Genomic DNA, 19,996 nt, shown 5'->3' on the forward strand with positions numbered 1-19,996 from the left:
ATCACGTTTTCTTTTCCTCCGAGTGTCGCGCCAGCCGCATCCGGGATGATAAGATGAATGTTCTGTTACATTTTCGCGCGATCGCGTCAGGCAACGCGCCAGCTCTCGACTCTCCGCGACCCTCCTTTGCAGACGTCACCGGCGAATTTTCTCACGCAGTGCGTGCTCACCACCTTTCTTTCCGTTCCTTTCTTTCTAAAGTTTTTCCCACGTAATTATTTCGTAATTAAACACGGATGTTTTGACTGACGATGTCGTCAAATAATACTATATTTATAACGCGTCTCGTGTTTATTTATATTCCCAAGTCATAAATCGCAATATTATCCTATTGAGATACAGCGGCGGAAGGGGATTGACGTTCATATCCCTCATATCATCGATTTCTTATTAGCGAATCGATAAGCCGTTCGCATAACGCAGCTATTCGATAACCATCCACGATTATAAGAGCGATCATTTTCGATCTCGATGTACTAAATGTATTCGCACATCTCACAATCAGTGAAAAAGAAATATTCGTGTTTGCACGTTTTTATTACGCAAACACCGGAAGCAACATCTTTATGCTGGAAGGGAGAAATATTCAAAAATATCATTAGCGGATCGTTTGACCAGCCTGTAGCTGTGCCAATTTTAACACTCGTGTAGGGAGGGAGAGAGAGAGAAAGAGAGAGAGAGAGAGAAAGGAAACGAAAGAAAAGATATGTGCCAAACGTTTATGTCGTTGTCAACTGCAACGTTAATTTTTTTTGTAATTTTTACTGAGAAAGACCCGAAGAAGGGTCGAAACGTTTATGCTATTAAAGAGAAATCTTGATTCTATATTGTGAGAACCGAGTTCCGTTCATTTTGTGGCTCACATTGGCACTCTCTTCTTCCTGCATAGTTAATTTTTTCTTTCTGAACATTTCCCTCCCCCGTTTAATTTTCGAGATGCCCAGCAATCGCGTCATTCATGACGTCATCGTCCCTACAATCGATCCGAAAATCCGAGCGTGCGGTGAATGATGCAACCGCGATTCAACCCGCGCGGGAGTCTCCCCCGTTACGTGGGTGGCACATGAGGGGGTGAAAAACGTGACGCGCTTGCGCCCTGCGATCAGCCGATGGGGTCGCACCGGCTGCGCCAACCCCCGTCCGTGGGGGGTTGAGGCACACGAGGATCGAATCGAGCCCTCAGAGTAGACGAGTCCGCGCTTCCTGCATCTCACCTGCGTCGCCTGCGTGGTGAGTTTGTTTTTCAATATTTCCACACGAGACCCCGCACGTGACTCCGCTGATCGTCGAAAAACGCGAACGACGGCCACTAGCATCACGTTTTGGCGCACGTGATGCGCTTTCGACATCCTCCTGGGTTCATCGAATTGCGTCGATCCCGTAATGTCCGAGCATCGGCACGAGCGTAAAGAGGACAAATGCTCCATTTTATCAGGATCGAAATCCTTGCACCGTACAACATCGTCAAGTCGAATTCTCGACGATCGAAGCGTTGTAGATGTTCCTCGATTTCATCCATGTGCTGCCGATGAAAAACATTCCAGGGTTGAACTTTTCGCCTCAACTTGTCGGAATTAGATCAATTTCAGTCTCGAAGATTTAATTAACATTTATGGAACTCGTGTTTCACATTATTACTGGCATCGTCGTGCAGAATTCGCGACGAAGAGGGTGGGAGGCATATCTGTCGACCTTTGCGATTGACCTTTACGTCCAAGCCGGATTTTCCTTGTGACGTTGGTAGGTCGGTGATAAGCGTAATTGTAGTAAATAACATTTTTTAAGGGAGAAGAACGCGATAAAGTTTAGTAGTAAACGCGGCAGGCTGCGCATATACGGTTCGTTTCCGCATGAGATATTTCGTTCGATACTTTATTGTAGTTGCGTGATACCATTATATCGTTCCTATTGCATCGTGCTGCACGCAGCGTGCGTGACGCATTTTTCAAACATCTATAATGTGTCTTTCAACCTAGAAATATACTTGGTTATCTCGCCGCCAAATAGACGACGTAACTGTTACACAATTGGCGTGCTTAATGAAATTCTTCTTGCGGGAGACACATTTTATTTTTACGCTGACAGTATTAACGTAAATGTGAGATTACCTCCAGAAAAATGCGGCAGGTATCGCGTAATTACGTCGTGATGAAATTTAAGCCTCTTGCACACATTTAATCCCAATATACGTGATCGAATCGCATAATTGAGACGGTGCATTAATTCGGATGAGATAAAGATTGATTGATCAATCGAATCGATGCGATCGGAGAAATGTCACAATTATCAAACTTTTCAAGGGACGAATATTTTAATTGTGAATTTAATTAGCATTTACATTAAATTGCAAACATATAAGGCGTGTGTACTTTCCCAGTTTTGTTTAAGTCTACCGTCAACAAATTCTGACCGCAGAAATAAATTAAGAAAAAATTAGATTCAATTTCTGCTTCTTAAAAATTGTTTCTTTTATCTATGATCATTCAACAATGGATCATTTCATTATTATTTCTTTATAGCATTGTATTTCTATGATGATGTTTCCTTTCTAAAAAGTAATACATATTGCCAACCATTTCGTAGTCTCATCACGCACGTATGTCGATCATCTTATCGTACTTAATAAAGGCTTCGACTAACTAATCGGATTTGCATAAAATGGTTCGAAGGAGAAAAATGTCAGAAGAATAGAGAAGTGATTGTGCCATATTGTCCCATCGACAGATCGAATTTTTGGGGATTTTATAATAGAATTTCCCGTTCAAGTTGATTTTAATACATGATTTCTATATCTTAATGATTTTAATGCAAAGCACAAGAGATAGCATTTCTATGGAAATTGATACTTATTGTACTTTTGTACAATTCTTCAACAATATCCAACTCTTGTCTCATCAAATTTCGTTTCATCGTAAAAATTTCTCTATAATAGTGCTTTCAATAAATTATTCACATTATCAATATACATATGTCGAAAGCGTATCTTTTTTTGAGTATTTGACTACTGCTGGATTTTTCTTGTCGTAATGCTGGGATAAATTTTTCACGATCTTCGTCTACCTGCTTGCGTCACACTTGCATTTATCGTTTTTATGCGAGTTTTTTCGTTTGATATTGCATCATATGCGCAGCGATGCAGACGGTGGTCCGTTCTTAGTCGATCGATGTCGCATTTTGTAAGACATTTTCGAAGTTATCGCGAGTTCCGAGTACTTTTTATCGTCGCGAAATAACTTTTTCTCATTTTTTGGAACGATATTGCCTACGGAACTTTCGGGTCTCACCTGAATTTGCACAGAGAGATATCGTCACGTTTGTTTACCGAATGATTAGGTTTTTTTATAATTTCACTGACCAACTGTTCGTATTCTATTCTTTCAAGCTGCTATACGATGGGCATGGAAAAGGAAAAGGTATCGTATATACATATCTACGCGCGATTCTCACGTCGGAGGCGTAGCCGGAAATTACGCGAAATTTGGAGAGATTTTACGTCTATTTTTGTTTACATATGAAAAGATATCGTAAGAGTACAAATAAGAAACTTCTACAATCAGTTAAGTATAGTATTTTAAAACAATTAATACTTGTGTGCAGAGAATTAAAATTTAATTGCCTCCGGTTCTTAAGGATTAGATATTGCATTGAACCTTTCAAATATACTCTCGCGCTTTCTATACCATCTACGCCCCCGTAGTTTGTGTACATCATGTTGGTGTAATTAAACATTTTCCTCCAGTCAAGTGACGACATTCAAGAACAGGCTTCGACGCCAACGGCTCTGGCTCCTTCGTTGAAGGTAATCCATCTTTCTCCTCAATTAGCTCTCGAGTATAATTGTTCATTTTCGCGTTCAGTAAGCAATGTGAAGAGAAAATTTGGCATTCAATATATTTAAGAAATATTATTTATCACATTGTGATTTACATAACTACTGTTTCATTAAGTTATATCGCGGTTGAATTAGCAAAGATTATATTTTATCCTTTTTTTAAATATAAATTAAATGGGACAATATCTCTATCAATTTGCAATTTATTTTATATATTCGATGCAAAATATATTTAGATAAGCATATCCGAGGATTACATAGATTAACCAAACGAGCAGTCTTAATCATTCGAAATTATAACGCGAGATATTCTACGAGCGCTTATCCGCCTTGTTAACCGTCCAAACATGATAACGCCTTGACATTTGCTTACGAAATTTCTTATGAAATTAACCTTAACTCTTTTCTTCGTATCTTTTCTTTTGCACGCAGACTGCCGCGAGCGATAAGGACTGGGTAAGTACTAGTTGTTACCAAGGATCGTTGTCGATGCGTCTCGAGAAAGTGAATTACGATCAAGCAATTTCATCGCTCAAAGGAAAGTGCGTTCGCGTAACATGACGAATGACAGGGGAACGACGTTGTTGATGTCTCGCCAAAGTCATTGACACGCAAATTATCGCAATGTACCGCGTTCCATTAGCGGGATATTGTCGGATATGTGTAAGCGCGCGGGTTCTCAGATATCCCGACATACATACGCGTGCATATACTATAATCAAGAGACAATTGAAATAAAGTATCGACAATTAGCGACGCTATGCTAAATTGCAATCATGGGAATAATATCCATATAATTGCCATGTATTCGTGACTACACAAAGCGAGCTGTGCCACGATAAACGCGACACAAAGTCCACAAAAGATAACGTTCTATCGTGGCAATGTGTTGAAATTTCGGTGATTATTTGAGGGGAGAAGGAAGGACGGAGGTCTTCATCCAGACATTGGCAACTCAGCCTCTCTTTAAAGAGCGTTAAGATTCTCGGCGTTGAAAAAAATAACATCGAAAACTTCATGTAGGGAATTAATATCGACATATGGATTAATATTAAATATTTTCCCTTTCGTTTTAATATCATTCCCATTGTCTGATGCAATGATTAATTTCTATTGATTATCTTGTAGCCATTTAATATATAATAATGGACAATATTGAACAAGTAGCAGCGAAAATCAAATTTTTCCGAGATGCGTTTTATCTGATAAAAGTCGAGCTCGCAACATAAACAATGAAATCCCTCGTTTTTAACGTGGATGATAAATTGACGCCGGACATGTTTGTTTGGCAAGTCTGGTTTAACAGAGAGCCGTGAAATTTATAGAAGGCTCTATTTGGTTTCTTGACTCTTGATGATTCCTACTGTCAGAAATAGCACAAGAGGCACATGCGTTTCGATCGGTACTCACATGCAAATTGGATCACATGTCGTCAGCTTCGGTCGACGTATTACGACAATTAATAACAATTGCTTCTAATAGCGAATAATCGTGTACGCCTGTCTGAGTCTGAAATCTATTCGTATCGATACATTTATAGCAACTCTTAATCATTAACTAAAATAGGGCGAAAAGGATGAGGCAGATTGGTTTTTTTTTTTTTTAATAAACTCTTCTCCATCGCAATTTTACTCTCCTCTCCTCTTAATATAAATTAAAAATATATCCTATATACTATTTAAAATCTCATTTCGCGATATCATTTTTATAATACGACCATATCTGTGCCGCATGGATACACACATCGTGCATGCATCTGGTATCCTGTATTTATGTTATATTGAATTAGGATATAATAAAGCGGTCAGTGTTTGCCCTTCCATAAATATTTGCGATACAATTATGCGTAACGATAAGATATTGTACACTACTACACTTCCAGGTAGCCAGCTGATGTCACTTGTCGTAATTTTAACGTCGAAATGTCATTTTTACGTCAAAATGACGACAAGTTACGTCAGCTGGCTACCTGGGCTGCTACTCGTGAGTCAGTTCGAAGCGTTTCAAAGATCTCTACCTTTCTCGATTAAACTATAGAGTTATTTGAGTCAGTTAAAAAAAATCAGTTAAAAATTTTTCAAGTCAGCCTCAATAAGCTAAAAAGTCCCGCCCTACTCTGAAAATTGAAACACTCCTTTTTGTCTTGACGAAGAGCGAACACAAGATTTGTTGCATTCGATTTTGGTCACAAAGTAGGTACCAAGCGAAAGGTCTCAAGATAATTGCAGATACGTCAGTCTCAGAGTGTACCTATTTAACGTTCCAGAGATATCGGGCTCGAAAAATTCCCAGGACGTAAGCGATGAAGCCGTCTGGGCAGACACCAACCATTTGTTTGGAATGGAATGGAACCTTTCGTTTAGTACCTACTGTGCGACCAAAATCGATTGTGAATAAAATGGGGTCGTTCGCCTATGGACACTTGTTCTCAATCTTTGACTCAAATTGTCTCTCTTTACCCTATGCGAAAATGTGGCAGTGCGATTTACAAGCTTATAACATTAATGGTATTTGATAGATTGTGAGACGTATGGAAGTAACGTTTCAAAACGATTGTCATATTTATTCACATCAGTTGTTGCTTTCGAATAACCGTGTTACGGAACAAGTGTACCGTGTCGGAGGCAAGACGGGCCTCAAAGATGCAAATTCACTGGAATATACGCGCGAAGTCGCAGAAGTAGTTCGCTTCAATGCGACTTAATTGTAAGATTGACACATACTGACATGATTTAACCGGTCATCACTAACGGACCGCGTCCGGTATCGTATGTGCTCCGGTACGGACCGTCAGAAGCGCATTCTCGTAAGAAACGCGGAGAGGATCGCGTCAAAGTGCAAAGACTAAGAGATGCCTCAAGTGCCACGTGTATTTCCAGTTCTTTCTTCCGAGGCAACAAAGTGCGCGTGTAACGTTTACTTAGGATCCGTAAAACCGTAAACATTACAATGTGAAACTAAAAATATTCTATGGAAGTTGGGAGATTTTTAGAAAACACTGTAGGCTCCACGAGTTTTGAGAATACTTAAGGTGCATTATTTTAACATACGTGGGCAAGAGAATGACCGAACAATACTTTCGGGGATACTTTGAAGATTATTTTTGAGAAGAATCGCGAGAGAGAAAATTTGATTTCTCAATTAATTTGATAAATAATGCCCTCCTGTATTGTCAGCGATATACACATTCACGTGATCGATCGTAGTCCAGAAGAGTTCCGTGCAACGTGACACGAAGTTGTTGCAATCGGTGTTTTCGCTAATAATAAATGTGCGTCTGTCATCACGCGGTATTTGTATCAATTCCTGCCTCGCATCGCGGAATGCTCCAGGTTTTTTTTCCGTAATACGAGTGTGACTGGAATCACTCCGTGTTCGATAGCTCGAATCAACCGCGCAGTTGGATCGCGATACTCGCGGTTTCCACGCGCGTTTTCCTCGACGTAAAATCAAAGAGAGCTGTCGCGAGCCGCAAAATTACTCGTCTAACTCTTAGATATTCCTTGAAATTAATATTGCAAACGTTAAACTATTATTAATTTCACAATTATATATATTTTACTAGAAACTCGCGGGTCGAGTGTCACTGTCGAGCGCCGCGCCTTTCGTGCTTTGAACTGCTCGGTGATCCGCTATTTATTTATTTTTTTTTTTAGTGGGGCAGTCCCCCTTCGTCGCGCAAAGGGGGTGTGTGGGACGGTGAAAGGTTCACGCGAACGGAATCCAGTCCCGGGATCGCCCATTCGCTCTGTCGTTGTATCGGTCCAGGAGGAAGGGGGACATAAAGGAAGAGAGCGGGGTCTTTTGAAAATCGGCTTCGGCTATACCATCACTCGAATATCGGCGGCAGTTGTACGCGCTCGCGATCGTAGCGCGGAAGTCTCGTTCGTCGTCTTGGGATTTTTCTCGAGCAAATTTTCGGAATTGTCGCGGACATTTTCGAGGAGAAATTATATCGTGAAAGAGAAAGAGTGACCGCATCCTGAAGAGAAACATACGATTTTTAAGAAAATAGAACGAGAGACCAAAGAAAAAGAAGACCAAAAGAGAAACAAGACAAGTGTACCAAGTGTCGCGGATTATTTGCTTCAAACGATATGGAGCTCAAGGTAAAATTCTCGAATGAGAGAAGACATGTGGTTTTTTATGCTCAAATATAAACGGCATATTCAGAATATAAATATAGAGACTTTAATAACAGGCTAATTTGTGGAGTCGAATTTTTTAGTACGGCTTTTGGAATTAAAATTTTGTTGAACTAAATTTTAATTAAAATTGAGAGAAGAAGAATACGATCTTGTTCTCTTACTCGCTCTGAATACTCGATTCACGAGAGGCCTGTTTCCCTTGATCGATAAATATTTAAAAGCTATTAGTATGTTAGTGTTTGTTAATGAACAGTTGATGCAAAGTGAACGAGGGATCACGTATTTGCGCGAATCTTTAGCTGTTGTCAAGATTTCTCTAAAGATTAATTCTGGAGTGGATATGCAGCGAAACCGGAATAAGAACACGTACTTTCTATTCGAGAGAACTAAAATAAAAGTTTGTGAAAAGGTCGACTCGGTATATTTTAAAACTTAACGATCATAACTTCTGTCGAACTCCATTAAAATTTTACAACCACTTTACACCAAAGAAGAGATGCTATGTAAAATTATTCGTGGCTTAAACAGTTGTGTCCAAAAATACCGTTTAAGAGGAATAAGAGATATTCCAGACGACGTTAACATTCCACATCGCGACTGAAAGAATATTCGATAAGTTTGGACATTGTATATTGGAGTCAAATGGAGTGCAGCAATCGATTCGTTTGGTTCGCTGAACTCTACGCTCGTAACAGTTACAAAATTCTAGTTGTTAAATCTCTTTCACTTTTCACACATTTTCTATATGTCGAATAAAAACATATAAAGGAAAGTCCTCTATTATGAGATGGGATTCTAATATGAGATAGCAGGTTTCCAACGTCCAAATTCAATCGCAAATCTTTTATCGCAACGATTACACGATCCAACAATAAATTTTCCCCCAAACAGCTTTCACTCCAAGGGCAATAAATTCATGATGGAACCAACAGATATGATACCTATTAGTTTAGCAGAAACTCCGTTATATCATATTGAGAACCTATCTCATAATAGCGGTCTTTCCTGTAATAATGGTAGCAACAGTTACGGTTACCTAGATCGTATTCAAGAACTGCTTCCTTTCAAAACAAAGTAATAACACGAAGCGTGCGATACTTAACTGAACACAAACACGTCTATATAAATATTTACGATTAAGAGTTTACATTCTAGAATAAGTAAAGTCGACAAGCGTGGCTGAAAGAAAATTGAGTGATCCAAAGAAAGATAATTTCTCACTTCGTTATACAAATCTCTAATTTTATTTAAAATTTTGTGCTTGCTTTTCGATTTCTTCGATGCAATCGTTTGAATTCCAACCAAACTTTGAGTAACGAAGTCTTCGTGCCGTGAAATAAAATTGTGTTAAACTGCAAAAATATTGTCAAGAAATTGATAAATCCATGCGTTGATCACAATTTCAAAAATCACAGAATATTTTGTTCCAAATAAAGAAGTTAAACAGACTCGGTATATCGAAAACTTGTGATCTGTGAATGTAACGTGCTGCAAAGCCAGCTTCGCGTTACGCAGCGATTGGCTGCGATTCGATAATCATCGAAAACGGAGGAAGTGCCTCGTTAGTGCTTCTTGAATACAATGTATGAGTAACGAGAGTTACTCAAAAGCTCCCGTTGAAACCCGTTATTATCATCAGGCTCCATTTTCACGGCTCCATATAAAGCGATACGCTAGTGTCGCATATGGACTTTTAATGAAAAGTCCTTGAACGAAAGAAGAAGATCGGTTTAAGAGTTGTTATTCATGCAGTACAGGATGACACATGCGTCAATTGAGTCTTTTGTCTGCCTGAAACACGCGACATATTACGTTTTAAGGTGTTCGCAACACCTCGTAACGCCTCAATGGTTAACATACTTGAAATGATTAGCTGCATCGTCATTTTCGTAAAACTTCAAGAAACAGTTTCACACACGATTATCATGAATGCGCAATAGTCATCGCTATTAAGTCCTATCTACGTGTCATATCGATCGTTTTGCGATTGCATAAGACATGTTTATATTAATAACAGGTGTGCTACAAAATCGCCCCTTCCGCAAATCTGCAAAGATTTTACGCCACTTTTAGTTTAAGAACAGCAAAAATTAGATTAAAAGGACAATTTCAACTTCAAATTGGTATATCTTACATTTTGACTTTTCAATACCGCGAGCAGTGAAACTTCATTCACGACATATCTCGTCTCGTTTCAATGACAATGCGAGACGACTGTACCCCACACACCGAAACCTTCATTCGTAGGACGTTTATCCAGCTGCCGATATTTTCTCAGGAGGAGGGCCATTGGGTCAAAGTACTTTCTATTGCGTGACGGCAAAAGAATAATGCGAAGTCCTTCTATTTTAATCAAGCTTCTCCCGCAAGATATAGCCTGGGGTTCAATTCTTGAATTCATTCGAAAGAGAAGAGCCATGCGAATAGCCAGTCAACTTGCGGCTTTTCTGCAAGAGCAGAATTTTCGCATGTGTTTCTCTTTCGAATGAATTCAAGAATCGAGCACCTGATCGTTAAGAAAGAACGGAAAGCTGAACCGAGAGAGGAACGGAAAGAGGAATAAGGGGATAAAAGGAACCAGATACTCCACATCCAAGAGGCAAGAGCAATCGCGGACCTTGTACGGGGGCGCGTATTCTTTTCGCAGACGGGCTCGTGGCCTGTCGAAATTAGCGACTTGGCGAGGTAACCAGGACAACGGCGTCTCGAAAACAGCATACGTCGACGACACGCTCGCGCGAGAACTCGGCCTATTTTTAGCTTGTTCGTCGTCGAGCTGCCGTCGCTCTCTCGGGAGGCTCGACCGTCGGCTACACCAATCCAGCCGCGACACGCCTTCGTCACGACCAATGCAACTACGATAGGGTTTCCTTGCGAGCCGTACACGAACATACACACACACCCAGACGAAACTCGTTCTTTGTGACGCAAGATACGTCACGGTGAACTGGAGCCTTTGCTACGTAGAGGAACGACGAAATATCCTCTTACGCGATTGTATGTGATACCGGCCGTCGTACACGCTTACTATGCCTACGCGTAACCGGCCACTCGTTGCAACGGCTTCTAGGATCATAGGCGTAGCTTCCGATCCATGATCAAATGAACATCTTCGCCTAAATGAGAAGTTCTTTTATTCCTGTACACGATGCGAGATGTATCGAAAGGAATTTATCTTGCAACGTCTTTGAAATCGTAAATCGCAGCTCTGCAATTTAAGTTTCGAGTTCCTTCCCTCTAGAAAACGTATTCTAATTGACAGAAAAGATGAAGCAGATAAATTTTTACACTCGAATTCTACATCCAGCTATCTGTCTAGCTATATTGGGAATAGGGAGGCAGGAAAGAAGATTCAATTTGGAAGCTAATTTCCTACTTTGATGGATTAGGAAGTCAATTTCATTGAACGAATTCCTGTCACTTTTCTTTTGACTCAGCTATTTTCCTGCAGAAATTTTATCGTCCCGACAGGTTTCTTATGAATTTTGCAGTAGTAAAGAGAATAGAATCCGCGTAATACGCACATTCACTATTCAAGAAATATGGAATTAAGAAACATTAGCGGGATTTTATTTTCGTGAGATAACAGCCCTTTTAAACCTTGAGATAAATTGGAATTGTGGCATGAAAAATTACGGGGGAAAGTTGATAATAAAAGATTACGTAGAAACGTGGAATCAGGTTTTGTCTCAAGGTTTCATGCCTACATCGGCCGACCGTGATCTAAAAAACTAAATCGCTTTATCCGCTAACCCGTGTGGGATCAATATCATTCAACTTTGCAATAATGCGCATCCAATTGAATATTGATTACGCCTAGGGTCGACACTCCTACGCGAATCCGCATACGTGCGGACATCATTTTACTAATTTTTTGACATTAGCCCTTTGAAGCATGGTGGTAACCCACGTTTATAGCTGCGGCCATGTTAACAGTCTATTATAGCCGGAATTAAATGAGGAATGATACTTTATTATCAGCTGACACCTTATCTCGATGAGATTTTCTGTGTAGATCGATACTTCTTCGATCGCTCGCTGTTCCGCTTCTCTATTTCCATGTTTCGTTTCACAGAAATTATTTTATTCATTCGCATACTTTTGCAAATGTACGTATGTCTATGTCTGATATAAATGTAATTGTGTAGAAATTAAATATCCATAAATCTGCTGCAACTGTTAAATATTTAACAACTTTTTACGTCAGTATAAATTTACTCGGCGAATCGCTTTAGCATTGGTAATCTCTTCGGTCGTGCCCCTGTATCAAGTTCGCGATATGCACTGGGTAGTGAAATAGATATCGCCGTGAAAAAATAGGTGTGCTCAGTGATGCAAATTCCGCTACTTTTGCAGCACGATGTGGTCGGAGAGGGGTACATCGTGTTGCAAAAGTAGCGGAATTTGCATCACAGGGTGTGCTCGCTATTTATACTTTCTACCTGATTGCGCTTTTTTTTTTATTTCGAGCGGTAACTGCGAGTGTTATATGTGGCATACTGTTGCTTGTCATCTTTGCTGAAATCAGATGAGTTATGATCGAGAATATTATCTGAAAGTATCGATTCCTAACTTGTGAATTCAGTTTAATGTTTAATCAAGGGTGGAATATTTTTATTTCCCGTTTCTACTTATCCATTTTATAGATGACACATATTAAGATAGAATTCTCTTTCTATTTATACTCGATCAGATTTTAAAGACAATTTATATTTCGGAGATTTGATATTTCGTTGCCAATCTCTATCGAATCGTATTAATTAATTATCACTTGTACTGTAAGTCAGGGTTGGGAAGTAACTCGTTACTTGTAACGAAGTTACAGTTACTTCTTTTTGGTAACTCTAACTTAACTTCGTTACTTTCTCTACATCTGTAACTGTAACTTAACTCAGTTACATTTTTTCGATAACTAATTTAATAGTTACATTAAGAGTTAGGTACTTTATATATTTTTTCAACCTCCACAGATCACATTAGGCCTTCGCATTTGCGCATAAACGCCTTTATCGCCGCTTTACAATTCAAATGCAGATTCGATATTTTTATTTTTATTGCAAGGGAGTAACTGCAAAGTAACGATTCGTTACTTTTCGAGTAACTGTAACGCGTTACTTTTCAGAATTGGTAACTTGTAACTGTAACTAGTTACATTGTTAGCGAAAAAACTGTAACTGTAACTAGTTACTTTTATAAAGTAACTTTCCCAACCCTGCTGTAAGTATAGTGAGCTTTAACACGCGATCACATATTGCTTTTTCTGTGTTTTCTCTTAACCGAGAATTTCATACTCTTCCATTCGTGTTAATAGATGTTAAATTATACTGTCTAGATTTAAACTCGCAAATTACTGATAAGTGCCTTTGACGTAACGCTTTTTTTTTGCATTTTTAAGAAGTCGTTCCTATTTGCAAAGCCGTGTCGTGATATTGTATCGTTCTCCGTTGTGATTAATGCAACGTGTGGACTTTGTTGCTTACGACGGTAATTGCGAATCAGTACAAGAAAGAACAAAAATATGAGGTGTATTTTTTGCGCGGTTCAATAACTTTTCATCGAAGAAATGTTACTTATACTTGTTTTTATTTGCGTGGAAAAACTTGCGTGATGCGCGATAAATGATCGATGCATCATAAAACTTAGCACTCTGCTGCGTTGAGCAAACTTTGAATATCTCATTTGCACCGGTGCATAAACGAAAGATGCGAAAATTTCCTCTAGTGTATTAGTACAACGCTAAAAATGATTAATCTGCCAAAATACAACAATTACTGCGAGTATAATAACATTGCGACTTTCATCTATCTCTGGCTTATTGCAAGATCTGAAGTTGCTCGCATCACGATTTTAAGAATTGAATTATTTCAAGCAGATAAAAATCTAAACTGAAATCGTAAAGCGGAAGATTACTGCCTAAACGTTCTAATAGATCTGTTTACTTTGCTGCTCTCTTCCCATATTTGCAATAGAATAAGGAATATGTTCTTGTAGAGCTTCGAAAGATACAGAAAACTAAAATGCGAAGCGCGACTGAAGCCAGCAAATAAATCGCAAATGGTCGCTATTTCGTAAGAATAAGTTTAAAGTCCGATGCACGATCTTGATGGAAGAGAAATTTCTTTCGATGAACGACAGTCTCGGTGCACAGTACATAGCATTGTTATCGTATATCCGCGTGCGAAGTGCACTCGGCTGACGGACCACCAACGTCAAAGAAGACTCGCAACATAAAAAATGCATCGATAAATATGCAAATGCTGTATATAAATATGTAAACGCATGCTCTTGGAACAATAGAATAATGATGCGCTTCACTTGTGATTTCTGCGGTAAGACCCATGCATTTTTTTTTACATCTTCCACACGATTGCCGTGGAAGTTATTTCAATTATTTATTTTAGTCATTATCGATTTATTGGTCTTCCTTTTTGCTAGTACATACCAAGTGTGTAGAGATAAATTCGTTTTAATAAAATACAAGCGACTTACGCCATTGCACGGCACACAAGCTCCCGCGTGTAACGATAATACAGTATCTCTATGAAAGTGACATGCGTGTGCGCGTGCATATATACATGTTGGCACTATGCAAATCTAACAAAAAAAAATGGAGCGATGTAGCGCTGTGTTAAATAACACCAACACATACGCACGCACGTGGTATTCATGTATCTTCCGGGTGGAATGATACGTGTGCCCGGCGCGCGTGTGCGTGCGTGCGTGCGTGTGTCCGGTGTCCAAGTATAATAATGGTCAGTGAAGATACCGATCCACCAGTCTTCAGCACGTGTTCCGAGACACTGGAGAACGTTGAGACGAACCGCGAGGCAAACGATTCGACACAACACAAGCCATTCTATCGCGCACGGGTCAATCGGTGAAAGTAGAACATTGGAACGTGATCTAACAATAAGTGCGTATTTGTGCGCGGAAAGACTTGGAGATGACGATTAAATCGGCCGACCTCGAGATGCCGTACCTGAGAAGAGCGGTACGCATCCGACTCTCTGAAAAAGTAGCAAAGGAAAAGAGGATCGAAAAGAACTGGATTCAATGATATGTAGTTTTTTAAAACGACCTACATTGATCAATGTTTTTATTTTAAAAAAACGACGTTTCGGTCACAGATCTGTACCCCTTTTCAAGTAATCTGTTCACACAATTGTTAACGATCTCATATCGTTGTGTTAGTGAGATTAGTAAAAAAATGATTACACTCTTTGGTTGAAGAGTGTCGAGAGATGTGTGTTGGACGAGATATCAGATTGAACTGATAGAAGAACTAGATTCCTACGAAATTGAATAACTCGCCTTATTAGGGAAACGTTTCTTCTTCCTCGTATAAATAGCAAAGTAAAAATTAATAAAATAAAGATACGAAATTTATACTGACGAGATATTTCCTGCGAGCATTTCGTGGTTCGCTACTTGTAGAATAAATGTTCGATTCTTCCTATTTGATTCTGAATACCGGGTAATATTTATTTATTACATTATACTTGCGCGCTGCATATTCATCGCTTCATTAATATACCATGTATCTTATCGATATTTGCATCTCAAAAAGGAATAAGGACGCAGTTTTGAAAATGTTGAAGGAATATTCCTTGTGAGAATTTTTCGAAAATGTGTTTCTTCAAATTTTTATATCTTAAAATGAATTAAAATTGTGTCTTTTCCAACAAATTTCCCCTTCTAATATCAGACGAATAATGTATTTGTGATACGACATTCTTTCTGTAATAACTTTAAAATAAGATTTTCCATGTCGATTTCTGCCTTAGGGTCTCAATGGTCGGCTTGCGTTTGCTATCGCGGCGGCCGCTCTCGGCTCGTCGTTTCAACATGGATACAACACCGGTGTGGTTAATGCACCTCAACAGGTATGGATATTCTTAAAACGTCTTACACAGGAACGAAAAAGCAGTAAATGACGAGTGGAAAATGATGCAAAGTAGTAAATACATGTTGTAACGTTTGTTAGCTTATCGAGGACTGGATCAAAGACTTGAAGACGAACCGCACGGGTGTTCCAACGGAAAAGACGGAGGTGACGTTAATCTGGTCTTTGGCGGTATCGATATTCTGCGTCGGTGGAATGATAGGTGGTTCTCTGGTGGGTTGGGTGGCGGATCGCTTCGGCAGAAAGGGCGGTCTGCTGATGAACAACGTCCTGGTCCTACTGACCGTGATCTTCGAGGGCAGCGCCAAGGCGGCGAAGAGCTACGAGATGATAATCGTCGGCAGATTCCTGATCGGTATAAACTCCGGGCTGAACGCCGGTTTAGCGCCCATGTATCTGGCCGAGATCTCTCCCGTGCATCTGCGCGGCGCCGTGGGCACGGTCTACCAGCTGGTCATCACCATCTCGATTCTGGTGTCGCAGATCCTCGGCCTGGAGCAAATCCTCGGTACCGCCGAGCAATGGCCGTTGCTGTTGTGCCTAACGATCGTACCGGCGTTCTTCCAGATATGCACGCTGCCTCTCTGTCCCGAAAGTCCCAAGTACCTGTTGCTTAGCCGCGGCAAAGATATGGACGCGCAAAGAGGTAGGAAAGTAGACGGATAACAAAAATACTTTAACAGAAATTTATCTCGAATGAAACATTTGAGAATAAATTTGCGAAACGCGAGTACCTTTTCTTGCAAAATTCCGTCGTTTTATACATGATAAAATAGGCTTCTTTGCTCACAAAACTTGCCTTTCTCCTCAATAGCGCTGTCCTGGTTGCGCGGCACAATCGAAGTTCACGACGAGATGGAAGAGATGCGAGCAGAGTACGAATCGGTGAAACTGCTGCCGAAGGTCACTGTACGCGAGCTGTTTGTAAATGCAGCGCTTCGCATTCCTCTGTTCATCTCGATCATGATTATGTTCGCCCAGCAGCTGTCGGGCATAAATGCCGTCATGTTTTTCTCAACTAAGATCTTCAGGATGGCGCAGCTTGACGCGCATGCCGCCCAAAACGCCACGATGGGAGTCGGCGCGATGAATGTCTTGATGACCCTCGTCTCTTTGGTGTTGGTAGAGAAGGCAGGCAGAAAAACGTTACTCTTGATCGGATTCGGCGGTATGTTTGTGGATACTGTTCTACTCGCCATTTGTCTCGTATTCGCTGTAAGTATTCCTGTCCTTTAGCTAGTCGAGGTATACGATAACTCCCGAAAGACGCAGAGATTGTGATCCAATTTTTTATCTGCACACTGTAGGAAACGTCGCGAGCAGCAGCGTATCTCTCGATCGTGCTTGTCATCATGTTCGTCGTCCTGTTCGCCACCGGACCAGGAAGTATTCCGTGGTTCCTGGTGTCAGAGTTGTTCAATCAATCCGCCCGACCACCCGCTACCTCCATCGCCATCGCCGTCAACTGGACCGCGAATTTCATCGTCAGCATCGGCTTCCTGCCGCTGCAGGAGGCGCTAGGCGCTTACGTGTTCATCATCTTTGCGGTGCTGCAGTTGTTCTTCACGATCTTCATATACAAGAAAGTGCCGGAGACGAAGAACAAGACCATGGAGGAGATCAGTAGCATGTTCAGGCAAATATCGTATCAGTGAGGATTATAGTCAAAATGGGTAAAATATTTTTCGAAAACAAAGTCAACACACGTACGACCGATGAGTGCGTTTCGCTCTCTATCCTCTTTCTCTGCCTGTGTCGAGGAGAATTCAACGGTTTGGCGAAAGTGGCACACTATTCTATAATCTATCAACGCGCTTCCAATATTCTGCCTCTACGCGGTATCCAAAGTTCATCGATAGGATACTCGGTGAATATTTGTCTGTAATCGCGATGTGTGCTACAATGTATTCGGTACAGTAGTCATAACCCGCAATCGTGCCAATCCGGAAATCTTAACTTTTTCTTGTATAATAATTTAATTTTTTAGCGTTTTATTCTCAATTTCTGTAACTCGGAAACTTGGTTCCAAGTCGAATCGCGCGAGCGCGAACATTTCGCCCTGGGGTTTAAGTTGTGAACTAAAGCCAAATTGTAAACTAAAGCCAACGGTACACGATACTATTTTTCCTACTGGATTTCTTATAAGAGCCAATAAGGATAAGAGTTCAGTAGGAAAAATGGTACCGTGTGCCGTTGGCTTTAGTTTTAGTTCCTACGTTGCAACCAGCAAAGAAAAAGTCGTCGCAAGAAAGAAGAACTGAAATGGCACGAAACCGTTTAAGACACACGATTCTTTCACAGTCTTTTCAAACAATAATTTGTTCCTTGTTTCAGGAACAATAACGTACGCCATTACCTGTACGAATGATTACAGTTCTAGTCACGAAAAGACCTGTAGCCGGAATAGAACGTTGGAAGAATCTTACACGCCGGCCGATTTTATTTTTATCACGGAACCTCCGATTCGTTTTACATCGACAGGTCGCTAAACAAATCTTTTACACGGCATCACGTAAAGTTGTATACTATCTTTTAAAGAAATCATTAATCGAATGCAATTTTTTATAGTATAACGGTTTTATGACAGTGTCAGGAAAAACTAGCGTTCCCACTGTCAAATAATCGCGTCGCGTTACTGTCTAAAGAAATTTAAAAAAATAGTCGTCGAAAACAAAATAGAAGCGATTAGATCGATGAGAGTGAAGAGCGTATCAATTGCCTTTTTATGAGATAATTTATAATAGAAATTTTAAGAATATTTTATTATACGTAAACCGAGATGTAAGTTTTATTCGAACGAGAACGGGAAGAGTGCTGTTAGGATAATTGTAAATACAGAAATATATGTAAAGACTAGTATTGTGCATAGCGTAGGAGATAATTATATTTATGTATACATGTAGGTTTGGTTAATGTTTAAGCATATATCAACGTTTTTTTTTTAATTATTTAGATTACTTTTAATTTGTGTATACATAAACGTAAAAGAAAACATACGATATACTAAATGTAACTCAGGAACTTACGCTGGTTGTTATCTCGTTAAAAGCACAGGTGGATACAAGGTTTTATTTGTCCTGTGTCTGCGCCTCTCGAGAAATACTCATCAGAAACTCAATCATGAATGTTATCCTCAAGCATGAACTCGTGAAAAGTGAACATTTTCATTGGCAAATGTTAAATTCGTTAACGAGATTTTTCACCTTTCACGCGTCTACGCTAGAGAAAAAGATTCATGATCGAGCCCCTCTAATAATCACGTTAGTATTAAACGGATTTACTCTAGAAAGCAGAAAGCATCTAAGTTTACTCGACACGTAAAATAAATCATTGATTTTCTACTTGGAATGTGTCATTTGAGAGAAAATTGAATCGATCAGAATTTCAGATTTATTATAAGTGCGATTCGGTATGTTATCCATATCACGTATGTTATGTGCCATGTATATTCAAAGTATGTCAATCGCGGACCCATCAATTTGTCGCGAAACTGTAAATAATACAAGAGTTTTCATATATCTTTTTAGTTACTTGATTGCTAATTATCGTATAAGTTTTTGCAACGCAGTTAGCTCTTAGGTTTAGGCGATTCTTTTATAAATAAATCTACAAACTCTTGCTAATCAAAAGGGGCGGCGTTAAACTCTGTAATCCGTATCGTTTGTACGCCAAGAGTTATTTGCTGTAATTATGATAATTCAGTATCTCCGTCGACATGTCCGCCTACAAAATGTGTTATTAAATGTTACGAGATGTCTTCAAGATTACAGTTTTATAACACTTGATGTCGATATATACATATATCATCGAAATAAAGAGGAACATCAAGGATGAAACATGTATTTCTATATTAGCTTGTACACAAGGCGACTTTTGGCGACTGATTGGTACATTTTAAATGATCCACGCAAATATCTCCCAAAAATATTAAAGACACGTTTTTCCGTGTCTCTCTCATATTTTGGGAGATATTTGCGTGGATCATTTGAAACAAGCACCCTGCATATTGAACCTGACGGCTATAATTTTCAGGCGGAAAAGCGTTGATGACGCCCAGTGTACGCTCTGATACATGTAGCAAACAATCGTCAAAAATGGCCTATGGTAGTGACG

At 39.8% G+C, this 19,996-nt stretch overlaps 1 protein-coding gene across 3 annotated transcripts; it reads left to right on the forward strand.

Moving 5' to 3' along the window:
* Positions 1 to 902: 902 nt before the first annotated feature.
* LOC105563722 (solute carrier family 2, facilitated glucose transporter member 1-like) lies at positions 903 to 19,719 on the forward strand. Of its 3 annotated transcripts, XM_012015575.1 has the most exons (8): positions 903 to 1,230; positions 3,383 to 3,413; positions 3,740 to 3,799; positions 4,265 to 4,288; positions 15,765 to 15,863; positions 15,965 to 16,529; positions 16,698 to 17,098; positions 17,191 to 19,719. In XM_012015575.1, the coding sequence occupies exons 2-8, from the start codon at positions 3,393 to 3,395 to the stop codon at positions 17,536 to 17,538; spliced, it is 1,518 nt and encodes a 505-aa protein (XP_011870965.1). In that variant the 5' UTR covers positions 903 to 1,230; positions 3,383 to 3,392; the 3' UTR covers positions 17,539 to 19,719. The 3 variants fall into 3 exon arrangements, with proteins under 3 accessions (XP_011870965.1, XP_011870967.1, XP_011870966.1); XM_012015577.1 differs by lacking the exons at positions 903 to 1,230; positions 3,383 to 3,413; positions 3,740 to 3,799; positions 4,265 to 4,288 and adding an exon at positions 7,623 to 7,941; XM_012015576.1 differs by lacking the exons at positions 903 to 1,230; positions 3,383 to 3,413; positions 3,740 to 3,799; positions 4,265 to 4,288 and adding an exon at positions 13,178 to 14,971.
* Positions 19,720 to 19,996: the final 277 nt, after the last annotated feature.

The sequence above is a fragment of the Vollenhovia emeryi genome, unplaced genomic scaffold, assembly GCF_000949405.1.
Source record: "Vollenhovia emeryi isolate VEMERY1.0 unplaced genomic scaffold, V.emery_V1.0 DF939172.1, whole genome shotgun sequence".
NCBI lineage: Eukaryota > Metazoa > Arthropoda > Insecta > Hymenoptera > Formicidae > Vollenhovia > Vollenhovia emeryi.

What these genes read in the sequence shown, in the direction of transcription:
- LOC105563722 (XM_012015575.1), top strand. Translation starts at nt 3,393, where the DNA reads ATGGGCATGGAAAAGGAAAAG. An exon ending in AGATATGGACGCGCAAAGAG is followed by an intron (nt 16,530 to 16,697) that starts GTAGGAAAGTAG and finishes TCTCCTCAATAG; the next exon opens with CGCTGTCCTGGTTGCGCGGC. An exon ending in CCATTTGTCTCGTATTCGCT is followed by an intron (nt 17,099 to 17,190) that starts GTAAGTATTCCT and finishes TGCACACTGTAG; the next exon opens with GAAACGTCGCGAGCAGCAGC.